Source organism: Rutilus rutilus, assembly GCF_951802725.1.
Source record: "Rutilus rutilus genome assembly, chromosome: 3".
In the NCBI taxonomy this organism is placed as follows: domain Eukaryota; kingdom Metazoa; phylum Chordata; class Actinopteri; order Cypriniformes; family Leuciscidae; genus Rutilus; species Rutilus rutilus.
Genome location: NC_140211.1, coordinates 33,915,311 through 33,940,098, shown reverse-complemented (window position 1 = coordinate 33,940,098; position 24,788 = coordinate 33,915,311). Strand labels below are relative to the sequence as shown.

Below are 24,788 nucleotides of genomic sequence, written 5' to 3'. Positions count from 1 at the left end.
CCGATGACTTTAACCCTCGGAAGTACACATTGCAGAACATAACGCAGAATAGCAGAATAGCAGTCAAACTCATTCATCGTTGATTCAAACCTTTTTCAGCAGCTGTCAGGGTCGAGTATAGTGCAATCTGGACGGTGTAAAAGTTGCCGATGTCTGGTAAGGTAGTGTGCACATGACCATGGACATATTTCACGTGCCATATTTGATTTCATTTCAAGTCATTCAACTGTGCTCTCCTCTCAGAGTTTTAGTCACCATCGACATCTCCCACCATGTGTACGGTTTTAGAGTTACTCACTATCTCACTCTTTACTGTGTAGATACAACTTACTGTTTAGTAGGCTAAATCACTTTGGCATTAGCGATCACTGAATATACAGCTACAACTTATCGCGCTCAATCGCATCTGCCTGCTGATCGGCTAAAACTGCGTGCTCGTCGGTGATGTCAACACCAACGCCAGCTGACTCTGCGTGCGTGTACAGTAATGTCATGATGACTGATTTTATGGACAACATGCACACTTTAGTTTAGTTTTTTAACCAATTAGACTTTAAAATGTAGATGTTTGAAAACCGCCGAACTGACCCCAAACCAGCCCAAATTTTGTCCACCCGCCCAAACCCTTTTTTACCCGCACAATCAAATTCAAAACCGCCCAATTGGGCGGGAACCCGCCCAATCTGGCAACACTGGTCCCGGGGTCCCTCGTGAGATCTATTTATTTGTTTGTTCGTTTTTTTGCAAAATGGTCCAAACATGCAAATTTGTTGATAACATAACTGCAATAAAGTAGCCTATAGTTATACAAAGTGCAATGGGAAGTCAAACTATCTTTACTTAAAATGTTCTTATACTGAACATGTTAATTTCCTGTCATCTCTTGGAATATCTGAAAGCAGGTTTTTCCTAATATCTGTCATTATTAGCAGAACACAATTTACACATGGGGAAACTTGTTTTAGTCAATAATTCAAGAAGGTCCATATTTTAAAGCTCTTTCTAACTTGTGATCTGCCTTAAAAGTAACATCTTGTAATTGTTTAATTATAGCATTTGTTACAATAAGGATTTAATTACATGTTAAGGCCTATTTATACTTCTGCGTCGAACTGCCGCCGTAGCTACGTCGTAGGCTGTGTGTAGCGCGTGTACCCTACGGCGTACCCTGACGTGCACCTCTCCAAAAATGTAACAACGCGTCAATTCTACGCGAACACAAGCGCTGTGATTGGTCTGCCAGAACCCCTCCCTCGGGGTTTCACATGCTCCCTAGGTGCGCGTCAACGCGGACAACGACACAGAAGTATAAATTAAAACCAACACGTTGCCTACGGCGTATAGGCTCCGGCGTAGGTCCGACGCAGAAGTATAATGAGGCCTTAAGACTCTTGATGGCTCCTTATTACTATGCGCAGGCCAGTGTTAACTTTTTTTCTTTCTTTTTTTTATCTATTGCATTTGTTATGAAAAAAGCAACCTACGCATTAAGACACTAATCTTTAGTGAAAAAAAAAATCGATTCCCTTAAAGGGGTGGTTGAGTATAATTTAAATTTTCTAATTTTAGTTAGTGAGTAATGTTGCTGTTTGAGCATAAACATCTGCAAAGTTACAACACTCAAAGATCAAAGCAAAGGGAGATATTTTCATTTAAAGAAATTGCTTTAAGGACTACAATAAACGGCTGGTAGGGACTACACCACATTCCTCCCGGGTTAGTGACATCACAAACCCTAAAATGTGCATACATTTCTGTACACATCATTCAATGTACACATCATTTTTTACTTTCTCTGAAGCGTTTTACTACATTCTCAATAGAATTCAAATGGGTTGCACATTTTATCATCAGCGTCGCGATAGGAACGGCTCGTGCTAATTTTATCACTCTTTTGGAGCTCGCACCACACATGCCAAATTAAACGAATGAGCTTCAGTCACAGTCATATTGCACAAACAGGTATATTACACACTATAGGAAAGGTAAAATAGTAAAATAAAAGCACAATATGTGCCTTTTAATTAAGATTTGAAGAATGCTATAATGTAGATGTAAACATACCAAATGCTGTTTCTGACACAGAAAACAACAACAAATATACCTCACAGTTCTGACTTCATATCTCAGAATTACGAGTTCATATCTCACAATTCAGACTTTTTTCTTTGGTTTTCGAGTTGCAAAATAAAAAAACTTTTTCTCGGAATACTAAGTTTGCATATCTCTTTTGTTTTTCGCCACGGAATAAAAATAATAATTAAAAGTAATGGTGACATTTTATCTCACAATTTAGACTTTTCTTCTCAGAATTACGACTTTATTTTTAACTTTACAAGAAAAAAAAAATGAAAATTGTGAGATAAAGTTGCAGTAACCATCTTTATTTTTTTAAATTCCATGGCTGAAATAAGCTTCCATTGTCGTGTTCATTGAATACATTTTTAAATAGTTTAAGATAATGTATAAGGAAAATGCAAGGATAATAATTAATTGTTGGATAATAAGGCATGGTCTTTGAAGTTTGACTGAAGGGATGCAGGCAGTGGTCAGTGAAGCATTCCTCACTTGACGTCTGGCTCCTAAAGGCTGTATCTGACAGGTTGCATCATTCAGCAAGATGAGGTGGGAGTGGGATTCAAAGCTCTGAGAAAAATCATGACCATTGGTTGTGATTCCTGACCAGTGCAGCACAAATACAGGGTTGAAACCTAAGTTAGGGATATGAGTTTGTATAACTGTCTAGTGTCTACATGGGTCTTTAGTCTAGACTTAATAGGATAGTTCATCCAATTCAGGGCTCTGTAAGATCATAATGTATGATGACTACAAACTTTTTTGTCTTTGCACATTTCTATCTTTTTAGTCCAGATCAGTCCAGTAGCATGTGTACAAAACCTGAAACTCATACTGTTTTTAATAAGAGCTTTTGATTTTCTGTTTGCATACCATAGATGCCAGTGCCCGGCTCAGTTTGAGGGACCCGAGTGCCAGCAGACAAAACACAGTTTCCATGGAAACGGCTATGCTTGGTTTCCCCCTATAAGGCCATGCTTCGAGAGCCACCTCTCGCTGGAGTTCATCACAGAGGTGGCAGATGGCTTGCTGCTCTACAGTGGACCCCTCTCTCAGCTTCAGCCGTGGGAGCCAGAGGACTTCATGGCCATAGGTAACCTACACACAGTCGAGCCTCAGGTCGAGAGGCGAGGAATTGCTTCAGTGTCTACATCATTCTTTCATATCACAAGCTGAACCTCTGGCACGACTTCACTCATCTCCCAGTAGGGCTACACATAGAGAGAGGAGAATGAAAAAAGGGTGATAATATGTTTATTTTAGACAGAAAGAGATGAAGAGACTCCTTCGCGTCTCTCCAGCAGGATTTACTGTTTCTAATAAAAAAAAGTTTTATTGCTGTAACATTTTCTTACTCAGGGGAGATCTGCTATCATCTAACAACCAAAGATAAAAAATACCACATTATTTCTGTTTGTTTGTTTGCGTATGTGTGTCATAAATTCCGCAGCATTGCTTTGTGTGCAGCCGTATAGTAGCTCATTAGGGGTTAACGAAGGCACTCATTATATCAGTAAAGGCTTATTTGTCATTCATCTGGGAGAATGATTACAATGGGGTATACACATTTAGAGCTTTAATGAACTCACAGATCTGCCTACGTGCCGAGCATACGTTCATATAAGAGCAGTCTGCTCTTGATCAGTTCACTGGTGTGTTGGCGAATGTGGATAAGTAGCAGATAAGGCAGTGTGTGAGTGTAATCAGTGCAGGGTGAGATGCTGAACATATGGAGAGAAAGAGAGGGATGCATGGCAGACAGCCTATCTGAGGTGAGAAAGAGAGAGTGACAGGGAGTGAAAGATGAAGATTAAGTGAAGTGTGTAACTGTGGACAGGGTTTCCAGCAACAAAGAGTGGTGAAGTGGTGGAGATCTGTCTGAGCTTCAGTTTCAGGTCAGTATCAGGGTGAGAGCGATAGTCAAATACTTTTCTTTTTCTAAATGGTGCTGTGCTGCTTGCTGGCGAGGGATCTCTGAATAATGGACTCCTGATCCCATTGACTAGAAAGACGAATGATAACGTATGTTACTATTGGGGGTTGCACAGACTAGTCGACTTTAATTTTCTGCCATGGCGCTTTAAGCTTGACGTCGACTAACTGATCATGGCCTATAGAGGGCGCCACAGGATAAGAAATCTTTGAATTCCACTTTTACACTCCTGTTCCAACAGTTAAAATGACAAAATAAATGCATACTACGAGAACGCTGCACAAGATGTGTTTGGTTATGCCATCTGGTGCTCAAAATTGATTTAAACAGTGCACGTTTTAAACAGTTAAGTTAATCACCGTTCTAAACTAATGCGCTGCTGCGTTTTAACACACACACACACACATATAGACAGTAGCTCGCACATCATGTGCAGATCACGTGCACAGAAACATTCAGTGGTGCAGAAATGTATTGTCAACACTGTTATGTGATGTATCAATAAAATAGCTTAGAAACTGAAAAGTTCTAGCATATATTTCTTAGTAACTAAAACCCACAGATTCACCATTAGTAGAGAGACGCTGCCAGGTAGAATTAATTCACACGCAGTCGCTCTCTCACTCATGCATTCATATAAATGTAATCTTTGCTACTTTATCTGTATCTGATTTAGAACGAGCAGAAATCGGTGAGAAATATAACAACCCAAAGACAAATTAACTGTTAAAAATAAGCTGTTATGTAGGAGCAATAGTTTTTAGGGGCACCTCAGATGCTATTCCTTCACATCTTCTGCTTTCGAAATGTACGGATTAAAACTGGGCACTGGCTTCAGAACCAGCACTAGAAAAGGGGTGGAAGAGAAGAGTGGTTGGATAGGTCTAGTGATGACATGCAGCAATCAGAAAGAGGAGAAATGGAAACAGAGAAAGAGTCTAGTAGAGAGACAGCGAGGAAAGAGAGCCAGATTAAATAGATAAAAGAGTTTCAGATTTGAAGGAACTGCTGAGGAGGAACAGTAAGTGGCGCAGCTCAGACATGATTCAAGCCGAGAAAGAAGTTCATGTCTGGGTGAGAGACGAAAATGGTGTGTGAACGGGAAGGTGGAATAAAGAAAGAAAGCGGGCGATGAATAATGATGAATGGCAGCGTGGAGGACAGCAGAACAAGTGTAGCCACAGTGTGAGTCTCTATACATAACTCTCTCTCCCTTCAGTCCTCCTCGCCTTCACTCTATCAGACCTTATTACTTACTGCTGTTCTTCACTGTGGCCTATTAAACCTTATCATTGGCCTGTTGCCTGCCAGTTTTACGCCTCTGCTCTTCTTATTAAAGACACTCATGACACTGATACTACAATGCAGTTGCATAGTGCAAACACACCCGGGGCCTCCCACACGCATCCCTGTGTGCAGCAGATCATTCGTGTGTGAGTATTAGTACTTCTGAGTTGTTTACGACTAGATTATGAATCTGTTGGTTGGCTGGAAAGCAACTCACAACCTTTGCAACATGTCCAAGTTCAAGAAGTTAGTATTTGTTTGGCTTTGATTGGTTTGAGTTGAGCTGAACATTGCGGCTGGTCAGTAAACATTTCCAGCTGGCAGTTTAGCTCTAAGAGTTTTGGCTTTAAATTAAAATTGGCATGAAATGTATTTCTTTTTATATTGATATTCTAGATACATTTGTGAGTAAACGTGTGTTTTCCTTTTAAGCCATATGTATATTAAGGCACGCGTATATATGGGTGATTCACTCATCAGTTGAAGCGCTTGAGGCATAGCTGCGCACTTTATAAAACAAGCACCAAGCATGAAATCCCCACGTGGCATCTGTATTAAAGAGAAACCGTCTTTCTTCACCTCTAGCATGAATTACTTCTCATTACAACCCAGATTAATTTTCTCTAGACGACCTCTGACCTCCTCCTCAATTTATTTCCATCGGTGGAAATGGGCACAGATACGTGCTTGAAGTCTTTGTCACAATGGTCTTATTGGTGGTTACAGTCTCTTTTCAAGGTTAGACAAAGATTTGACGGGTGAGCATGTCGAATCAATAGACAAATTAGACTGACAAATCTAATTTATTTGATTAAGGACACTTATTGAATGATAAGAAGCCTCATGAGGTAATTTATCCATGACTGAAAAGACTTCTGGCTGTAGATGATGGTCAGGGACATTGAGAAACATACCTTTTGTGAATAGATGGTGTACTTGATTAATTTCTTAGTCTTGTCAAGGATGTGAAGGTAATAGTTCCTGTAGAATTCATTCATATATTATGCACTTTTATCCAAAGTGGTGTCTTATGTTGATTATAGAGAAGCTTAAAATGTGTAGATACATATACATGCACATATTTATATATAAAATATATTATAGCCCTCATTCAATATTAATATAGGAGTTTATATACAGTATATTAACTCCTATATTAATATTGAATGAGGTCTATATGACCACCTTTTTGAATAAAATATACATTTTCACTTTGCTTTCATTACGGTTTTTTTTTTTTTTAAAGAAAGAAAGAAAACATTTTTCAGAATTTATAATAGAAATGTTTCTTGAGTAATGGCTGCTGGAAATTCAGCTTTGCCATCGCAGGAATACATTTTTTTTATTTTTTTTACATATATTAGGGCTGCACAAATAATCGCAATTTACATGAAATCGCGCTTAAACCGATTTGGCTTATCGCGATTATGAAATTGCAAAGGCTGTGATTATTTTTTCATGTGCGGGTTCATTTCGATTAATCGTGCAGTCCTAATAAAAAAATAAAATAAATTATATATATATATATACATTTCTTACAAAAACATTATAACATGTATAACCTTTCAACAGTACTATGCACTGTTTGTAGATGTATGTGTGCGTGTGTGCGTGCGTGTGTGTGTGTGTGTGTGTGTGTGTGTGTGTGTGTGTGTGTGTGTGTGTGTGTGTGTGTGTGTGTGTGTGTGTGTGTGTGTGTGTGTGTGTGTGTGTGTGTGTGTGTGTGTGTGTGTGTGTGTGTGTGTGTAAAATAATCAATTATGTATCAATATCTGCGAGAATCCATGAAAGGTTGGTAATATGAAATAAAACCTTTGTTTTAGCCGATTTTTATTATCAGTCCATGAAAATGCCGTAAAAAATGTTTTAGGAACTGTGAAGTGTTTATGAAAGCGTTTGTGAGCTTTTACACACACACACACACCGGTGTGGCAGATGAAAGTGAGCACAGAGATACAGTTACACCCAGAGTGTGATGTGTGCATTATGGTCAATTTGCAGAAACCTGCTTCACAGTGAACCCTCTCAGACTCATCATGCCACAGCAGCTATCAAATATCCCTTTCAACTTACAGTATTCCAGCTCATTTCCTGAGCCGCTGATGTGAGGGCTACTGGGTGGGGTTTTCAGGGTCCATAAGCCATCGGCCCTCCTGCTCGTCCCTTAGGACCCACAAAGAGAAGCCATTTCTTATGCTTAAAGTGGAAATGCATTTGAGGGGGATCCGAGGGGAGGAGGTTGGTCTCCCTTCATCTTCCCTCCTGCTGACAGAGGGATTAATGTGCAGTGATGTTGCAGGGAGACCAGTATGAATTAGGGATGAGGAGCAGAGAGCACAGACGACCCCCTGTGACTGCTGAGGGATCTTTTCTGAGAGCAAAAACATGTTGCAGCCTAATTACATATACAGATTGTTTTCCCTGTATATGACATTTACATTATGTAACACTGAAAGTGCTGGCCAGTGGTCCAGATCAAACCATGTGCCCCCTCACCATGTTTTCTCTCTTCCTCTCTCTCTCTCTCTCTTCCTGGTTTTCATCTGTATATTAAGGCTGTGACACACCAAGCCGGTGGTCGGTTATCAGCCAACGCCGGGACATTGTAGAGTGTCTATTAGCTCAGTTTTTGTGGCGTGTTCCGCATTATCGGCACAAGTCACACTCCGTCCGTGAAAGAGAGAACTCTGATTGGCTGTTTAGCTTTATAGCAAACCATTCCAAGAGAAAAAAAGTGAAAGTGATGAAAGCGAGCAAACAATGAAGTCAAGAGGGGTACACAGAGGCAAACAATGAAGTCAAGAGGGGTACACAGAGAAGGTGGTTCTAATTTTACCTCATCTTACCTGAGTATTCCAATACTCGACACAGCTGTCTGGAATGAAGAAAGTGATCAACATGATTCATATTCAAAATGGTTAAGGTACCGATATACTCACATTATTTTTTGTTTTCCGCTTAGGGGTAAAAAAGTATGCAGTCCTAATTTTGTTTCCACTTTTGAATGATGACTATAGACTACTAGGCATTGAGAAAGTTCACATGTGTCCGAAACGTGAAGTGTTTTCCTGTTGGACTTTATGGTCTATGCTCCTCGTATGCGACAGTTTTTAAGGCGCTGTGAGTTCTTGGCTATTTTTCGACTATAGACTACTGCCACCCTGCTCTTATGATCGTCATTTCCTCTCACGCAGGCACAAAACTGCTGGTTGGTCATTGGCTATAGTCTTTACAGTGTATTCGAGCACAACTTTTTGGCCCAGACGCATGGGACGGGAGCCAACAACATAGTCAGCTTTCATTACCACTAGTTCTTTGATGATGGTTTGGTGTGTCATGGCCTTTAGAAACGTCCAATAGTGACCTACTATTTCCGTCTGTCTTACAGAGACACATTCATTACTTCCCCTCGTTTCAGCTCTTTCAAATCAATACCAACCCTAGACTTGTACCTTTTCCATCTCTCATTTTCACTGCTGTTGCCCTTCCTTTCTCAATCCTACTTCATCTGCACTCTACCTAAAATGTCATGTCAGCCAGAGAAGACATGGTCCTGCTCTCAGTCGGCAGCGCTTCATGTCTGGGGCAGGATTGGTGACAGAATCAGTGTAGGGGAGCAGTTGTCTGTTCTCAGGGGCTTCCCTCTAAAAAGGGCTTCTCAGCCCAGATTACAGCAGCACTGCTCCGCACCCAGCGTGTTCACTGTTATCTCCAGCTCAACACTCTGATACCATCGGGAGTTAGCCTGGAGACACCAGAGAAAAAGGTTGAGAGAGAATTCAATGAGACCATTGGAAACCGCCAAGATAGAAACAGTTTCAGAAACACCGAAGAGTTTAAGAAAAAGTTTATTTCATTCAGTTGTGTAAATCATGAGTTAATAAAGGACATTTTTTTGTGTTTATAATTTCTATTTGGAAATATTTAAAATATTATATGGCGAGCTAACAGGGAAACTAAACAGGGAAAGTCTGTAACACTTTCCATGTGCTTTTATTGTTCACACAAAGTGCACAACATGACAGTGCATAGACTGATATTTGTTACAATTGAGATTATTTCACTCAAGCACAAACAAACTCACTGTCATGCATTTAGAGTCGTAACCTGTGTTTTATGTCCTTGTTCATTTGTTATTTCCTGTTTGTGTACCTTTTTGAATTCAAACGCTTAATGTCAATTAAATGGTGACAAGGTAAATATTGTTGTGAACATGTAAATTTGATTATCACAATAAATGTATTCCATTCATAAAGCATTAATTTACACCATTTAAAGATAATTAAATGTGGGAATGTTATAAAGTTTGAGAGAGAAAACCAAATTTTAACGAAAGTTTAAATAAAATGAGGGGTTATCTCATTTTATCTGCACTAATGGGTTATACACCAAAAAGTCTTGTTCACCATATAAAACAGTAGCCAACCAGAGTAATACCTACTTAACTAACACCTGCAAAGTGCAGACATTTTTTATTAAACAGTACTTCTGAGCAATTATTTCTATTATTGTTCTATTTGTCTCACAGCATGTGCTAACCGCGAGAGTGAGGCAAAGTCCCTCAGCACTCATGAGCCGCTTGAATGGGTTAAACCATGCAGGGGATGATGATGGAAGACATTCACTTGCTGAAACACTCTGTGCGAGAAATAATAGGAGAAATAGAGTGACAGCGAGAATAAGCACAGATGGACGACATAAATCAGCCAGTTTTAATGGCGGTATGAGGGAATTAGCCCGGACAATATGTCTGGAGAGTCAATCATTTGATTTCAGCTAATGAAGTGGGTGCATGTGTTTTGAGAAGTGTCTATAGGGTTGCTTAATTGCAGTTCATCTTATACATTATCCTCTCATACAGTAAAAAAAGAACACCGTAACCAACGAAAGTTCAGTTTCATGGTCTGCAGAAGGTGAGCACCAGACAGTGCAACATAGCCGAGCTGAGAGGAAGTGCATGTTATTTACAGGAATGAAAAGAGTGCATCAAAGGGAGAACTCGAGAGGATGACAAATAAGAAAATAGAGGGAGAATTGAAAGACACTGGGAAAGCGGGTTGGTGAGACAAACGACAGACAGACATATCGGCCAAAATAGGCACGGCGGGCTTATTTAACAGCAAAGATCCTGCTGATAAATGTGAAATTAGTTGAAGGCATTTCTGCCTGTATGCTCAGACTCTGTCAGAATATCCGATGCTTAGGGGAGTCTTCCTGGCTTCATTAATTTTTAATTTGCCAATCGACTAACTCAGACAAAAAGAAGAACTTTCCGTAATATGTTTTTCCTATTATGCCAGAGGATAATATAATCGTAATTGCGGCAGGCTCTGCAGCGCTTACTTGACCCTGTAATGTGAAACAAAGCACGAGTTTATGTGATACATTTGTCAGTCAAAAGCCTGCTGGTAGTTGAACTTAAAACACTTTTACTTGGTAGTTTTTAGGCAGTGTGTGTTCAATGTTGAGTTTTTATAACCATCCTCCTTTGTAGTTCTGTATCTGAGTATTAACAGTTCGACTAAGTTGCGCTCTCTCTCTCTCTCTCTCTCTCTCTCTCTCTCTCTCTGTCTGTCTGTCTCTGTTCTTCTCTCTCAGAACTGATCGACGGCACCCCCACCCTGAAAATTAACCACGGCTCGGGTACATTGGTCCTGCAGTTGCCGGGCAACGTGAATGTAGCGGACAGACGGTGGCACAGACTGGACGTGAGGAGCAACAGCAAAGTAAGCATTCACCGATAGCAAGCGACTGACTGCCGTGTTTAATCGAGCGGCGGCCCGTCTCTCCTCGGCAGCTTCTTCCAATAATACACCTCAGTACTTCTGTACAAGACGTCAAAGTCTTACTATCTGGTCTGAAACCATCTTCACAGCCCGAGGGGGACAGATGAACTGTGGTTGCAGCTGTTAGCTGGGTTTACTTGATCCCAAACATTGAGATTTGTGCTAATTTGTATTGTATTCAGTGTTGCCAGAACTGTTTCTGATCCAAAGGCCTCTTTGTTGTTGCTGCTAGTCGCTGTAGTAGTGCTAGCTTGTAGTCTTGCTGGGGTGGAATTTGCCTTAGGGTCAGTCTGAAATTTCTTCAAATAATAGTCCTTATTGTTCAATGCAAACAGGATGTGAGCATCCTGCTGGGTGTGAATGGAACATTGCAAGTTAGAACTTTTTAGCTTCTTGACATGCTATGTGTTTAATAATACCGTGCCTGAGGCTTTAGCCTCCATAGAGCGTGGAGAAAGAGTGTAAAGTTTGTCTTCTTCCAGAGTTAAAAATGTTGGTGAGAAGAATCTCTTGAACCAACTTGGTGATTTAAGTGTCTGTACAAGCAAAAGAAATGTAATAATTTAAAAGCTGGAAACACTAGACGACTTTTGCCCAGTCTAGTCTGAGCCAGTGTATAATGGTCACTGACTCAGATTTTTTATGTGTGATATTTTTAGCCAATTTTAGAACACGCTGTTTTCATGTGTCATGCATCTCCTAGAACTGTGTGAGTTTGTTGTTTTCAGAACAACTGTAAAGTCTGAAAGTGTGTGATTCTCATTTTTTGTGAAATGGACTGTCAATCATACACTTACATCATACACTAAACAACTGTTTATGATGTAAGTGTATGATTGAAAGTCCATTTCACTAGCCTGGGTTTCCCCATACTGCCTTGCTCGCAGCGCGATTTTATTCACGCTTCTAGGCAGTCTGGACACCATAGACCAGATTTTCCCCTGAAAAAGGGAACCAATCACAGAACGGGGAGGGAGCAGCAAGACGATGACGACACCGAAGCAGTTTGTTTATATCTATGAATCCAACATGGCATCAGACTCGACGTTACCTTCTACCCTCATATTTATCTTGCACAAACGGTAATATTCGCTAAACGCCATCGTGCACAAATAAATCTTTGACCCATCGTCTTTTTCCTCGTTGAATTTCTGTCACTCTACATACGTCATCTGGTATAATTGAAGCGATTGGTTATGAGCTACGTACAGGCGCATTTGATAGACATTCATAGCGCCCAATAAACGGCTCTGGGCATTCGTAAACCACTCCTCAAATACGAGAAAATGAACACGTGGTTCCCAGACCAAGTCTCAAATAAGACTTGGTCTGACGTTAGCCAGGCTACCATTTCACTAAAACTTTGATTGAAAAGTTTATTAAGGCATCGAGAAATAATGTTGGGTGACCATCAAAATAAAGTGTTAGCAAATATTAAGCAGTTACACTATAGTAGAATGTCTTAAGTGGACTATCGAAATAAAGTGTTACCGGATGTTTTATTAGCTAGAAATATGTACCTAACATTGATGTATCTGGCTGACTTTTCCAAATTTGTATAAGAAGTATTTTTATAAACAAAATTTTTACTTGATCATATAATTTAAACATCATCCTTGAAAAATTTTACATTAGTTCTGTTTAGGGTCTTAGAGACCACAGCTAAAGAAAAACATGAAAATAAATCTTTACATTCTAAATTGGTCTGACTGCTGTACACTGTATCTCTTTCCCAATTGATTTATTTGTATTGTATTTTTCAGTAGTGTTTTTGTGGTGTCAAATTGAACCTGAACAGAAATAACATTAGCACATTTCAATGAAGTTTGTGGTAACAACTTCAATACAGATTCAATGGCCCTCATTTATCATTCTTGCGTAGAAATGGGCGTATATATTGGCGTAAGATTATGCTTACACTCCTCTCATCGCCTGATTTATGAAGCTGTGCGTACCTTTGAAATCCAGGTGTACGCAATACCTGCCCTTGATAAATGCCACGGTGGAAAACGATCGTCATTAGAATAACACGCCCTTATATATTCAAGTCTCCGCTTCCCCCACGCCCTCATTTTACGCCATGGACACACGGAAGACGGCAGGGAAGAGAAACTTCTCCGACGTTGGATGAGCAAATGACCTATCACAATGCATTATTTTACAGCACGTGTTTTGAAACAATTAGTATTTAATTTCGTATCACGTCACATGTATTGGGGTGAACAATAATGATGATGATGTGATCCATTCATTCACATTCACATTAATAATTGCATGACAATTTGTAATATTCTTCTTATTATTTATGATTTTTATCATTAATGACGCTTATTGTTATTTAGAAGAAGAATGTCGTTATTATTATTATTTGTATTATTATTATTATTATTATTTAAAAGAAGAAGAATGTCATTTTTATTATTTTGTCAGTCTGAATTATAATTTTTTTGTCATTGAAAGCCTTTTTATTACTGAACAAAAAAAAGAGGTAGGCTATACTTTGCCTGGAGTGTTATAAAGTTGTGGATGGTTGTCTTTTTTAAAAAGTCTTTTGTCTTTTATTTTTCGTGTTCGCATTTATGAGGAAAAAACATTGTTACGTGACAGTTATCCATTACGGACGTGAGCGCTGTGAAAGCGGCATGCTTTAAAACTTTCACAGAGACCTCAAACAGAAAGCACAAAGCCTTTCTTTAAAGCGAATTTCGTTTTGTATTAATTGTATCTTAATTTTAATCAGTGTTTCATTATCCAATTTTCTGGATTTAATAAATAAAAAGTAAATAGCAGAGATAATCACGGAGGCGCCAGCGCCTGAACTGGATAACGTTAAGCTATCATCCATGAACCGAAACTCAACGTATAAGGTAGACTGATCGCCTCACACACCTAAAAAAATAGAAATATATCTATTATCTACAAAAATCTCTACTTTTAAACAGAACCATTCAAAACAAAATAAAATGATGTAGGCCTAATCTGTATGAAATGTGTATTTCTCTCCGGCGCGTTCACTACTGCGAAGATCGCGAGTCAGACTTCATCTTTGCGACACAGAAAACCAAATGTTTTTATTGGTTTATTAAGTAGGCCTACAAACAGGCGAGTTATGAAAAATTGAGTGTGAGGGATTTGTTCACTTCACACAAAAAGATCTTGGAATGAGATGGCTAACTGTAGCCTAGTAGCGTTTAGTCCACTGTCTAATTTAGAGATTTTTTTTTTAACCGACTACCGACAACTTTAATCGGTTGATACGGTCAACCATCGGTCAAACGGTCATCGGTTAACATCCCTATGTTGTTTTTTTTTTACAGTGGGTCATAACCTATCATATCTTTTAGTTTGTCAGTGCGTTTTGTGGTGTTAGGAATTGTTTTTCTGCGCATTCCCGCACTCAAAACGTGCGTACACCACCTCCTGAGCTGGCGTAGGATTTGAGCGTGCCGTACGCCAACGTCCATATTGATAAATCTCAAAGTCACCGTGGTTTTGGGTGTACGCCAGGTGTACGCTGGAAATTTGGTGTACGCACTTTTGATAAATGAGGGCCAATATCTTTAATCAATTTGAAGGGAAAGTTGTTTGTTTCAAAATTATTATTATTATTATTAATTTTACATGTACATCATTGGTGCTACATAAAAAAACGTTCAGTCTCAGAATGTTTAATATGCCGCCATTCAGTTGTGGTGTTTCATGGAAGTCAAATTCCTACATTTGTGTGTTAATAAAGGTTCCTTTCTCCCACACGTTTGTTCCCAGGAGGTGCGTTTTACACTTGACCGCTGTGCTGGAGCCACTATCATGGAGATGGAGGGAGTGGGCAGCTGGCTAACTACTGAAGACCACACTTCCTGTGAAGTTACTGGCATTACACCAAATATGGACAAGTAAAGCACTTCTCTTTATATTTCTCTTTTCACACGAACTTATGTTTGTTTAAAGTGTTAAAAATATCGCCCTGATGAACCAGTAAAGTTACTGTGCCAAAGAAGCCATTCCTCTACCATGACACAGAGCACCAGTCAATGAAACAATCATTACCTTCCTCTTTCTCACTCTACATATGAGCCTCATTCCAATTATGAACTCAATAACGTCTTGAAATATTGATAGTCACACAAAGGTCTCAATCTAAAGGGTCAAATGAATTATCGGAGTTAATCTCTAGAGGAAAATTACCTCTCCATAACATATAGCACATTAATGGCAAGGGTCATTGTCCCTTCTGATGTGCTTTCAGGCATCTGAATACGACGCAGGTGCTTCAGCTAGGAGGAGTGAATGAGAACCTGCCATATATTTACCCACAACTTCAACACAAGCACTTCACTGGCTGTGTCCGAAACCTCATTGTGGACAGCAAGGTGAGGTTTTCTTGTTTTTTTTTTTGTTTTTTTTTTGAAGGGGCAAATGAAGGGGGCTAAAAGTGTTGTTTTCCATAATTTTAGAACGATTGCAAATGTGACATTGATTTTAAACAACAGTTCAATAAACAAGTAGCATGAAGTTATATTAAGTGACCTTTAGAAGAGATTTTAGACGCAATATTGACTGTTTTTGCTCTAGGAAAAATAGTTCAAAACAAAGCCACAGCAGGAAAGCTGCCACGTCTGAGCAACATACAGCTGTCTTACTGAATGATTCAGATTTTTTTAGCGAACGGTGGAGTCAATGATTCAATGGCCCATTAATAAAGACAGTGGCTGCATCCTAGCGAGATTTCGTCCTTCCTAGACCAGTACAATCTTTCATTACACAATGAAATTGGACAAGCTCAGTACCGCTTCCTTTTCCGCTAATTATTTTTTGTCAATTGGAATGTGTGTAACGGAGACTGCCTAACAAGTATTTTTCAAATTGAGATTTGACGGAGCTTGATGAAGTTGTAGTCTAGAGTTACTATGACGCAGCCTTCACCTTTTATATTTAAAAGTATAATTGCACCTTTTTTTCCAACATTTCATATGTATGTATAAAAAAAAAACTGTAAAAAAAAAGAATGAATGTTCTGCTGATTTGGTGCTCAAGAAACATTTATTATTATTATCAATGTTGAAAAAAGTTTTGCTGCTTAATATTTTTTTGTAAACATGATACTCTTTTGTTTTTCCAGAATTCTGATGAGTAGAAAATTCGGTATATTTTTAGACTGTCCCTATATGGACAAGCACATATGCTCACCAAGCTGTCAGTTTTTAGTTTTCTAAGAAGTGTTATTTCAACTGAGTTATAAATGACCATGCCACTTGTCTTTTTAACTGATCTGTGATCTCACCCCACGTTATTATGTAAAGGTTTGTAATGGTGGGTGGTTGTTTGTTTCTCATTTTAACACCGTGACTCTGCTGAAAGTTCTTGAGTCTAAAACACTTGACCAGTGGTCATCAGACACACAGGAACAGGGTTTACTTAGGCTACTGCGACTTGACTGGAGAGCAGGTCATAGACTGTGGAAGGAGGAAGTACAGAGGTAGAATTGCTATTTTAAAAACTCTTCTGCTCACTCAGTTTTCTCAGATGGTTTACATCCTTTTGCTCTTTCCCTGTTGTTGACCCGTGAGAAGTAGGCTTTTTGGTGGCAAATACACAGTATGATGGGGTGCATGGCAAAGTGGTTTTAAGATTTAAGGATATTATGCCATTTACTGCTCCACCTTGGGAGGTACATGCAGGGAACTACAGTACGTTACTTAAAAGGTCACACAGGTTTGCTTGAGCTATGAATTCCATTAAAGAGAAAGTACAATCCTTTACTAAATCCAAACTAAAGGAAAAAAATAAACCAAACAACCCTAAACCTTATGGTGAAAAGGTCAACCTTGCAGAGGTGTACACCAAAAACAAGCAGCCAAAAAATGCGACCACAGCAAATCAAAATAAAAAGTGAGACTTGTGAGAATGAGTCGTTCGGCTCCAACTACGAAAAAGGCATATACCAACAGTTACTATAAAAGTTTTACAAAATGTTTTTCATTAGGAAATAAATGAAAATGAGCTGTATGGCTGCTCCAAGAGAGACTTTAACTGAAATAAAACAACCTAGGGCAGTAACAACATTGACAAAACAAAGCAAGAAATTAGAATTGTTTAAAAGAAATTAATACTTTGATGCATTAAATTGTTTAAAAGTTACAGTAAAGACATTTACATTTGACTAAATTTTGATTTTCCATCACAGGATGAATTTCAATTAAAAAATAGAAGAAAAAAGTGTAGTGTTATTATTGTTTTACTGTATTTTTGATCAAATACATGCAAATTTGGTGAACGTAAGAGACTTTAAAAAAAAAATGTATTTCGATCCCAAACTTTGTAGTATGTCCTCCATAACTACTGCTCTGATCCTTCTTGGCATAAAGTGTACACGTTCATGACAAATTTTCACATCTAATTTTCACCTCCTTGCGTGCCCCAGGTGTTTGATGGGGAGTGTTGCTCAACTTCCCTTCAAAATCCCCTTCAGGTGCCCGATAGTGTTAAGGTCGGGTGAAATACTTTTTTTCACCTTGTGAGAATTTATAGGCACTGTCATGTTGAAAAAGTGCCCAACAATGGAGAAGGAGAAGGTAGCATCTTCTGTTTCAAAATTGTGTTTGTTAATTCATGACACCTTTGATAAAGCACAACTCCCCCATTCCTCAGAACTTTACTACCACCAAACTTCTCTGCGGGGACCAGGTACTTTTCACTGTACTACAAAAATTGCACCAGACATTTTTTTTATAAAAAAAATTATTTTGTAACTTTCAGGAGGGTGTTCTCATTTTTGCAACAGAACATTTTAACACTTTGATAAGAAAATCTTATGTTCCTAATTAATGTAGACATGCTTCTTTGGTAATCAAGCAGCTTCTTTGGTTGGCGATCAAGCAGACTTGCTGGAACATTATATTTTCATGGAACCCTAATAGGTCTTCTACGTAAAGAGTAATTGCTGAATCTGGTAACTTTCAGAGGGGGTGTATACTCATTTATGCTTTATACTCTGTGTATGTATACAGTATATATCAGCATCATTGGTCAGATGTTATGAGTAGCCAAAGCACAGCCAGGGGTGCGTTTCCCGAAAGCATCGTTGGCCAACTATGGTCGCAAGTTCTGTCGTTACCAATAGAGTTCAATGGACATTGCGATGAACTTGCGACCATAGTTGGCCAACGATGCTTTCGGGAAACGCACCCCAGGTCAAGTTCACCAGTCAACTGCAGGACACTTAAACAGACCCTCTAATAACACACTTCCAGAATAAACATCTCAGTAAAACACAAACTTATAAAGAACATTCTTGAACTGAATCTATGAGGATATACCGTGTAGATGGTTTCAGCCAGACAACACAGGCAGTGCTAACATTCATTACTCTGTGAAAGATCAGCATGAAGCAAACACACATTCACCAGGACTACAATTAAAGTTTCTTGGAATATTGTATAGTCAGCCAGTAAGTATCTCATTAATATTGCTAATGAGGAAATATCTAAGCAGAGGGGTTTGCAATAATGGTCAGCTGGCTGCACATTGTCCTACTTATTGCATGACTACTTACCAAATAATTGAATACATGAAAATATTGATTTGAAGTGCAGTTATTTTAGCTTACTTTTATTTGAGAGAGAGAACCGAGCACAGCTTTTTAGGAAACAAGTGGTCAGTTATAGTGTTACTATAGACAACTGGCATTATTCGTTAATACAGTAGATGACTATTGAATGCTACTATCCTTGCTGAATGGAAGTATTCATGTCTTTAAAAATATATCGTACTCACCCCAAACTTTTGAGTTAATGGTCAGTTATAGAGTTTCCATGGATAACTGTCATTTTTTTAGAAATATAATACTGCTGAATTAATTTCACTATTGATAAGTAGCATTACTGTAAATTGCCTGTCTTTATTGTTTGCTTTATAAGAGAACATTATAAATGCTTTCTATTGGTCATGTCTTGTGTAAGGGGAGTGTTAGCCTCTATTAGGTCCAGTGTTTCCACACTGTGGCTCAGGAGATTTAACCTCTGTCTTTATCAGGAGACAAATGGCAATAAACCAACCTATCTAAAATGAAATAAAGAGTGACAAAGAGTAGTTCAGTGGAATTAACGCAGTCCTTCTGCTTATTTATCTGCAAGTAAATCAGCCGTGCTCCGGGTGCAACTGGTTCCCGAACAGGGTCAAACTCATACTGCAGCCACTTCAATAACATGACATTAAGAGGAGTGGGCATGAATAAATAGGAGTCATCAGATGAAAGGAAAAATTGATGTAATGTGATGCATGGTTGTTCTCTTGTGAAGAGAATTTAAGACCTCAAGGTTCCCCAATTCTGTTAATACAGAGCGCTGCAGGCTTGCTTTTTTTAAGTGGCTTGGGCCTGCTCGGCATAGTAATATTCATTATGGCAGGCTGGATTAAAGGTGAATGCACAAATAAGATAAAATTAACTTTTTCCATCTCTTATCTTCTCAAGGCCCCCCTAGTTTGGCCTATCCTGACTTTCCAATCTTTAAATCACTTTCTTTCGGTCCTCTCTCAGTGTTTACATGACTTCTAGTAGTCTGTATCCATCAGTTTGACTTTATTTCTCTCTCTCTCTCAGTTTTATGACCTAGGTTCACCGGCCGACTCCTCCGGCAGTGCTCCAGGATGTTTGATGACGGACAGTAGCTGTGTGAACATGGGCTTTCCCTCCTGCGGGACCCGGGGCCGCTGCCACGGCGAGTGGGGTTCCTTCAGCTGTCAGTGCACACCTGGGTACAGCGGGCATCAGTGTGAAAAGGGTAATTACTCAGACATGGCTTGGAAACTTTGGGACAACTACTGTTTTCATAAGTGGGAGGTGAGAGAGACTGAGGCTTTGAAGATAAAGCAGATAAGTCATTGCTAAAGAGGATGATTGAATGGATTTGGAAACATTTTTAGTGGGGCAGTGAATATCTTTGAATTGCTCTGTGTAGGAGGGTTAGTGTTAGCACCCAGGCAGGATTTTCACACACACTAAATCTTGGCACAAATCGCATTCAGAAGTGTTATGAATTTGTAGAGATTCTTTATGTAATCACATCCTGCGATATTCTCACAGTGTGTTTTTCACTGTAGTGTTTATGCATCCTTTTTTAAGGACTGCTTTTGAAGAACACATTTGTGTTTCACAGAGGTCCCGGAGTACTCTTTTGATGGAAGGAGTCACATACACTTTCAGCTGGCCTTCACGCTCCCAGCCAGACACACGCAGATTCAGGTCCTGGTCCGGACACGCAAACACAGCAGCTCTATCCTCAGCCTGCTGTCCAAAGAGCAGAATGAATATCTCAAACTGGAGGTTAGTGCTTTTGAAAGCATCTCTCTTTTCCTTTCTCATGCCCTTCAGTTCCCTTAAATATGGCTGATGCATTATCAAGGGTTTCCTTCTGCTGGAGATGTACTATTATCTTGTTCCTTTTGAATATAATTTAGTTCTTTTCCAAAGCCTCTTAGAATTGTTTTGATATTCTCAAAAATGGAAAGGGGGGTCAATAAAGTTCAAACCATTGACATTAGATAATCGGTATCAAGAACTAACAATGTTAATTTCCACACACACTACCATTCAAGTATTTGGTAAGAATTATTAGTGTTTATGAAAAAAAAGTATCTTAAGGGTCACCAAGGCTGAATTTATTTGATCAAAAATACAGTGAAAACAGTAATAATGTGAAATATATAAATTACATTTTAAAATAACAGTTTTGTATTTTAATATATTTTTAAATATAATTTATTTCTGTCATGGAAAAGCTGTATTTTCAGCATCATTACTCCAGTCTTCAATGTCACATTACCCTTCACATATCATTATAATATGCAGATTTGGTGGTCATGAAACATTTATTATTATTATCAATGCTGAAAATGTTTCATATATATATATATATTATTATTATTATTATTATTATTATTTTATTAATAGAAACCGTAAACTTTTTGGACATTAATTGACATTAATGTGTTAAGAATAAACCTGAATTAACTTTGAACAATATTATATTTATAATTTAGCATTAACTTAGATATAAAAATAATAGAAATATTGACCACCCTGTTTTTAATGTCTCTTCTGTTTCCCCACAAATTTGTGCCCATGAAACGTCCTTAAAACAAATGAGCAGTGTTGACCACAAGCATATAAAGATTATTTGTTCTTGATGTGCTCTGTAACAGCAGCCCATCTGTCAGACCCCGCGAACATTGTTGCAACAGTGGTGCAATGTGAGAATTTGAACGGAGCAACGAGTGCGTGTTTAATCACGGAAGCATTAGTATGCGTCTCCCGATTCGTCTGATACACTTGCAGAATGCACGCCGTCTACCCTCTCACTCCAAGGCTGTCTCATTTTTCATGTTTTCATTTTTTTCCCTCCCAACACCTGCTTTAAGATTGTGTGGTAGGATTGCTGATTGCTGCTTTGTTTCTCTCCCTCTCTTTCTCTCCTATGTAAAACGTGGGCGATTTATCTGCGGCATGAATTAGACGTGTCTGTGAGATAGAAGACATTTTATATCCCCTAAAGTGGCAGGCTACAGATTGCATTACCTGTTTATATTGTGATTCTTGTGAGGCTTCACAGTGGTGCAGGAACTGATTCTGCCTTTGTGCCATGTGCGAAAGATTAAAACTTAATCTCCTGCTGTGCTCCTCTCAATTACCTTAGCAATAATGCTAATTGATGTGATGTGCCAATATCCATTTAGCATTGCCTGTTGTGTATGATTATGATGCATCAACTCACTGAGACATTTCCAGCAAGGTGTTCTTGTCACCAACGGATGAGGAGGAAATAATAGTTTGATAATCTAATTTCTTCTCAAGAGACTTAGCCGCATGTCCATTAGCGGCAGCAGATTATCAATGTAGTCTGTTTTGGGAGACTATGGGAACCCTAGTTCTTTAATGAAAAGTAAAATAAGTAAGGGGTTGAATTAAAATGAGATATATCTTGATTTTCATTAGTTTAGTAGTATATTTTAATGCTTGTTTTGTCTTAAGTTAAGCCTTTTTGGAAGTTTCCTGAGGCCCCAAGTGAGTCCCGACAATCTGATTGAGAACCAAGGCTCTAAAAGATAAAACAACAACAATCACTTACTGTTGTTTCCCTGACATATCTGTTGGCTGTGAAACAGGGCCTTATGAAGTCTTATGAAGATCCATAGCTGTGTGTTGGTTTAAAGCTCATTTGAGCTCATATTTTGTTTTATTTTTATACAGTTGATTATTTTCTCATTCATTTTGAGCCATTTTATTCCCTCCTCTGGGAAAATGATTCAGTTCTGCTTCAACACCTGATGCCTCATCCCTTTATAGCTAACCACCAAAAAGGTTCTTTTAATGATTCCCTAGACTTTGTCATGACATTGATTAACAATGTCTCATAATATTTTTTTGCACGTAACAAAATATGAAAATGTGGTTAGGGAAGCCAAACATACTTAATACTTAGCACTTAAGATCCAGTGGTCCATGATCAAATGCTTCTAATTCTGAAATATGCAACTGGGCAGATGGCTTTACCTGCTGCTCCAGTAGATGGCATTGGTTTCTGGATCATTTGGTGAGGATGAGGGGCGTGGAGGCACGTTTCACATCCACCTGGGGAATATAGAGAGCAGCTCTACTATCATTTGTGGGGTAAATCTTAGGGCTTAAGGAAAAATCTCAGATTTTCCATGGACAGATTAAAGTTAATGTTCTTGTTAATTAGAATGCCTTGAGGTTTTAATACCTACCCAGCATAGACTCAGCCTTGAAATATTCTAACAATCCGGTTTGAGATTATCTTGTGAGCTGTAGCGCAGGTGAAATTCAGTAGGCTGTTGGAGAGGAGGAAGTTCAAAGAGGTCAATCGTGTTTTTTCGTGTATACCGTTTACAGGTTTTGTACAACTGTATACAAATGTGAGAGAGCCTCGCTGCCTTTTGCATCATTGTTTAGTCGTGTTTTTTCCTTCACAATAAAACCAGTATGTCTGGCAAATTATGCTCTCTGGGACACATGCAGAAAGACTCTAAGAATTTAAATGAAGGTTGGGGCTCTCTTCAGGAGATTGGCTAACCGCTCTGCCTCACAAGCTAATACATACCTCACTGTTAAACCTGGCGTTTCCATTTTTTCCACCAGGTATGGAGCTATGGCTAGTAAGCATTTGCTTGTAAAGTAAAACACCTGTTAAATTATTATTATTAGACTGTTAAAAATAAGGCAAAGACATTACAGTGAAGGGCTCGTTGAATGTTGAATGATTCAAAGCACAAAACTGATGGCTTTTATACCGTACTTTATTACACACTTTATCTTACATGCCCTCATAAATAATAAAACTTACCTTAGAAACACTTGATTTATAAGAAGCAATCAGTATAAGAAGAGCATAAAACTCACACAGAGGGAAAGAGAGAGTAAAAGAAAGTCTCACAGCTGACCCCTAGAGAGTCTGAGAGGCAACACAAGAATATAGTGGCAAACCTCACTGACACCATATTGAATTTTTTGCTCCCATTGTCTCCAATTAAAGGACTGATATGTTTAATTCTGTTAGTGCTCAGTCGTTTTATCCGATTCTGGCCCAGTCTGATGTCTTCAGTCCCCAGTGGGTCTATTCCTTACCATACTGAGCCCTTTTCGCTCTTTTTATCTTTACTTTACTACCACTGTTTTCATAATTTCACAATTGTTCTTTGTCTTTGGCTCTATATTTTCTCTTGATTCCTCATATAATCTGCAAAACTATACATTCATTTTATTCGCTGACAGCATTCTCTTTCTTTTCTCCTCCCACTTTCTTAGATCTATCAGGGTCTGTTAAGTGTCTTCTACAACCTCGGTGATGGGGACTTCAACTTGACAATGCCCTCTTATCGTTTAGACAACGGAGAATGGCATGACATTCACTTAGATCGGCACGACAGCGAGTTGACCCTGCGCCTGGACGGCGGTGGAGGGCGGCGAGAGATCACGGGATCACTTGGTCGCAGTCGGGAGATTGTTATTGATCCCGCTGTGGTAATGCTGGGCAACTCATTCCCTTCAGGACATAACAAGAGCTTCCAAGGTGAGGTACAGGTGTGTTCCTGAAGCTCAACCGGTAGAGCACAATGCCCAAAAGGCAATGGCATGAATATGATTAGCAGGGAATCGTATTCCCAATGCATGTAACTACAGTATATAAGTATACACTACCATTCCAAAGTTTGGGGGTGGTAAGATTTTTTTTTATATATATATTTTTGAAAGAAGTCTCTTATATTAACTTATATTAAATTAACAATTTAAAACAGCTCATATCTATTTGAATATACTTCAAAATGTAATTTATTCCTGTGATCAGCATCATTACTCCAGTCTTCAGTGTCACATGATCCTTCAGAAATCATTCTAATATGCTAATTTGCTGCTCAAGAAACATTTCTTATTATTATCATCAGTGTTAAAAATAGTTGTGCTGCTTAGTATTTGTGTGGAAACAGCATTTATTTGAAATAGATATCTTTAGTAACATTATAAATAGGGATGCACCAATACCACTTTTTCCAGAACGAGTCTGATACGATACTTTTAGTTTTAATTCTTGCCGATACAGTACCGATACCTGTATTTTCATTGCATTTTTAATTTTTACAAATATTGAGCAGAGAAACCAAAAGAATATGAATCAAATAGACATGTCCTTCAG

At 38.7% G+C, this 24,788-nt stretch overlaps 1 protein-coding gene across 1 annotated transcript in view; it reads left to right on the top strand.

Moving 5' to 3' along the window:
• Positions 1–24,788, top strand: part of LOC311288215 (neural-cadherin) — a gene marked incomplete at its 5' end in the record, with an annotated part of 267,805 nt that overhangs the window by 216,119 nt on the left and 26,898 nt on the right. The window contains 7 exons of the mRNA XM_084405506.1: positions 2,955–3,169; positions 10,895–11,022; positions 14,848–14,975; positions 15,329–15,452; positions 19,682–19,862; positions 20,238–20,404; positions 23,903–24,167. Of these exons, the coding sequence (XP_084261632.1) occupies positions 2,955–3,169; positions 10,895–11,022; positions 14,848–14,975; positions 15,329–15,452; positions 19,682–19,862; positions 20,238–20,404; positions 23,903–24,167 (1,208 nt within the window). The remainder of the gene's footprint in view (positions 1–2,954; positions 3,170–10,894; positions 11,023–14,847; positions 14,976–15,328; positions 15,453–19,681; positions 19,863–20,237; positions 20,405–23,902; positions 24,168–24,788) is intronic.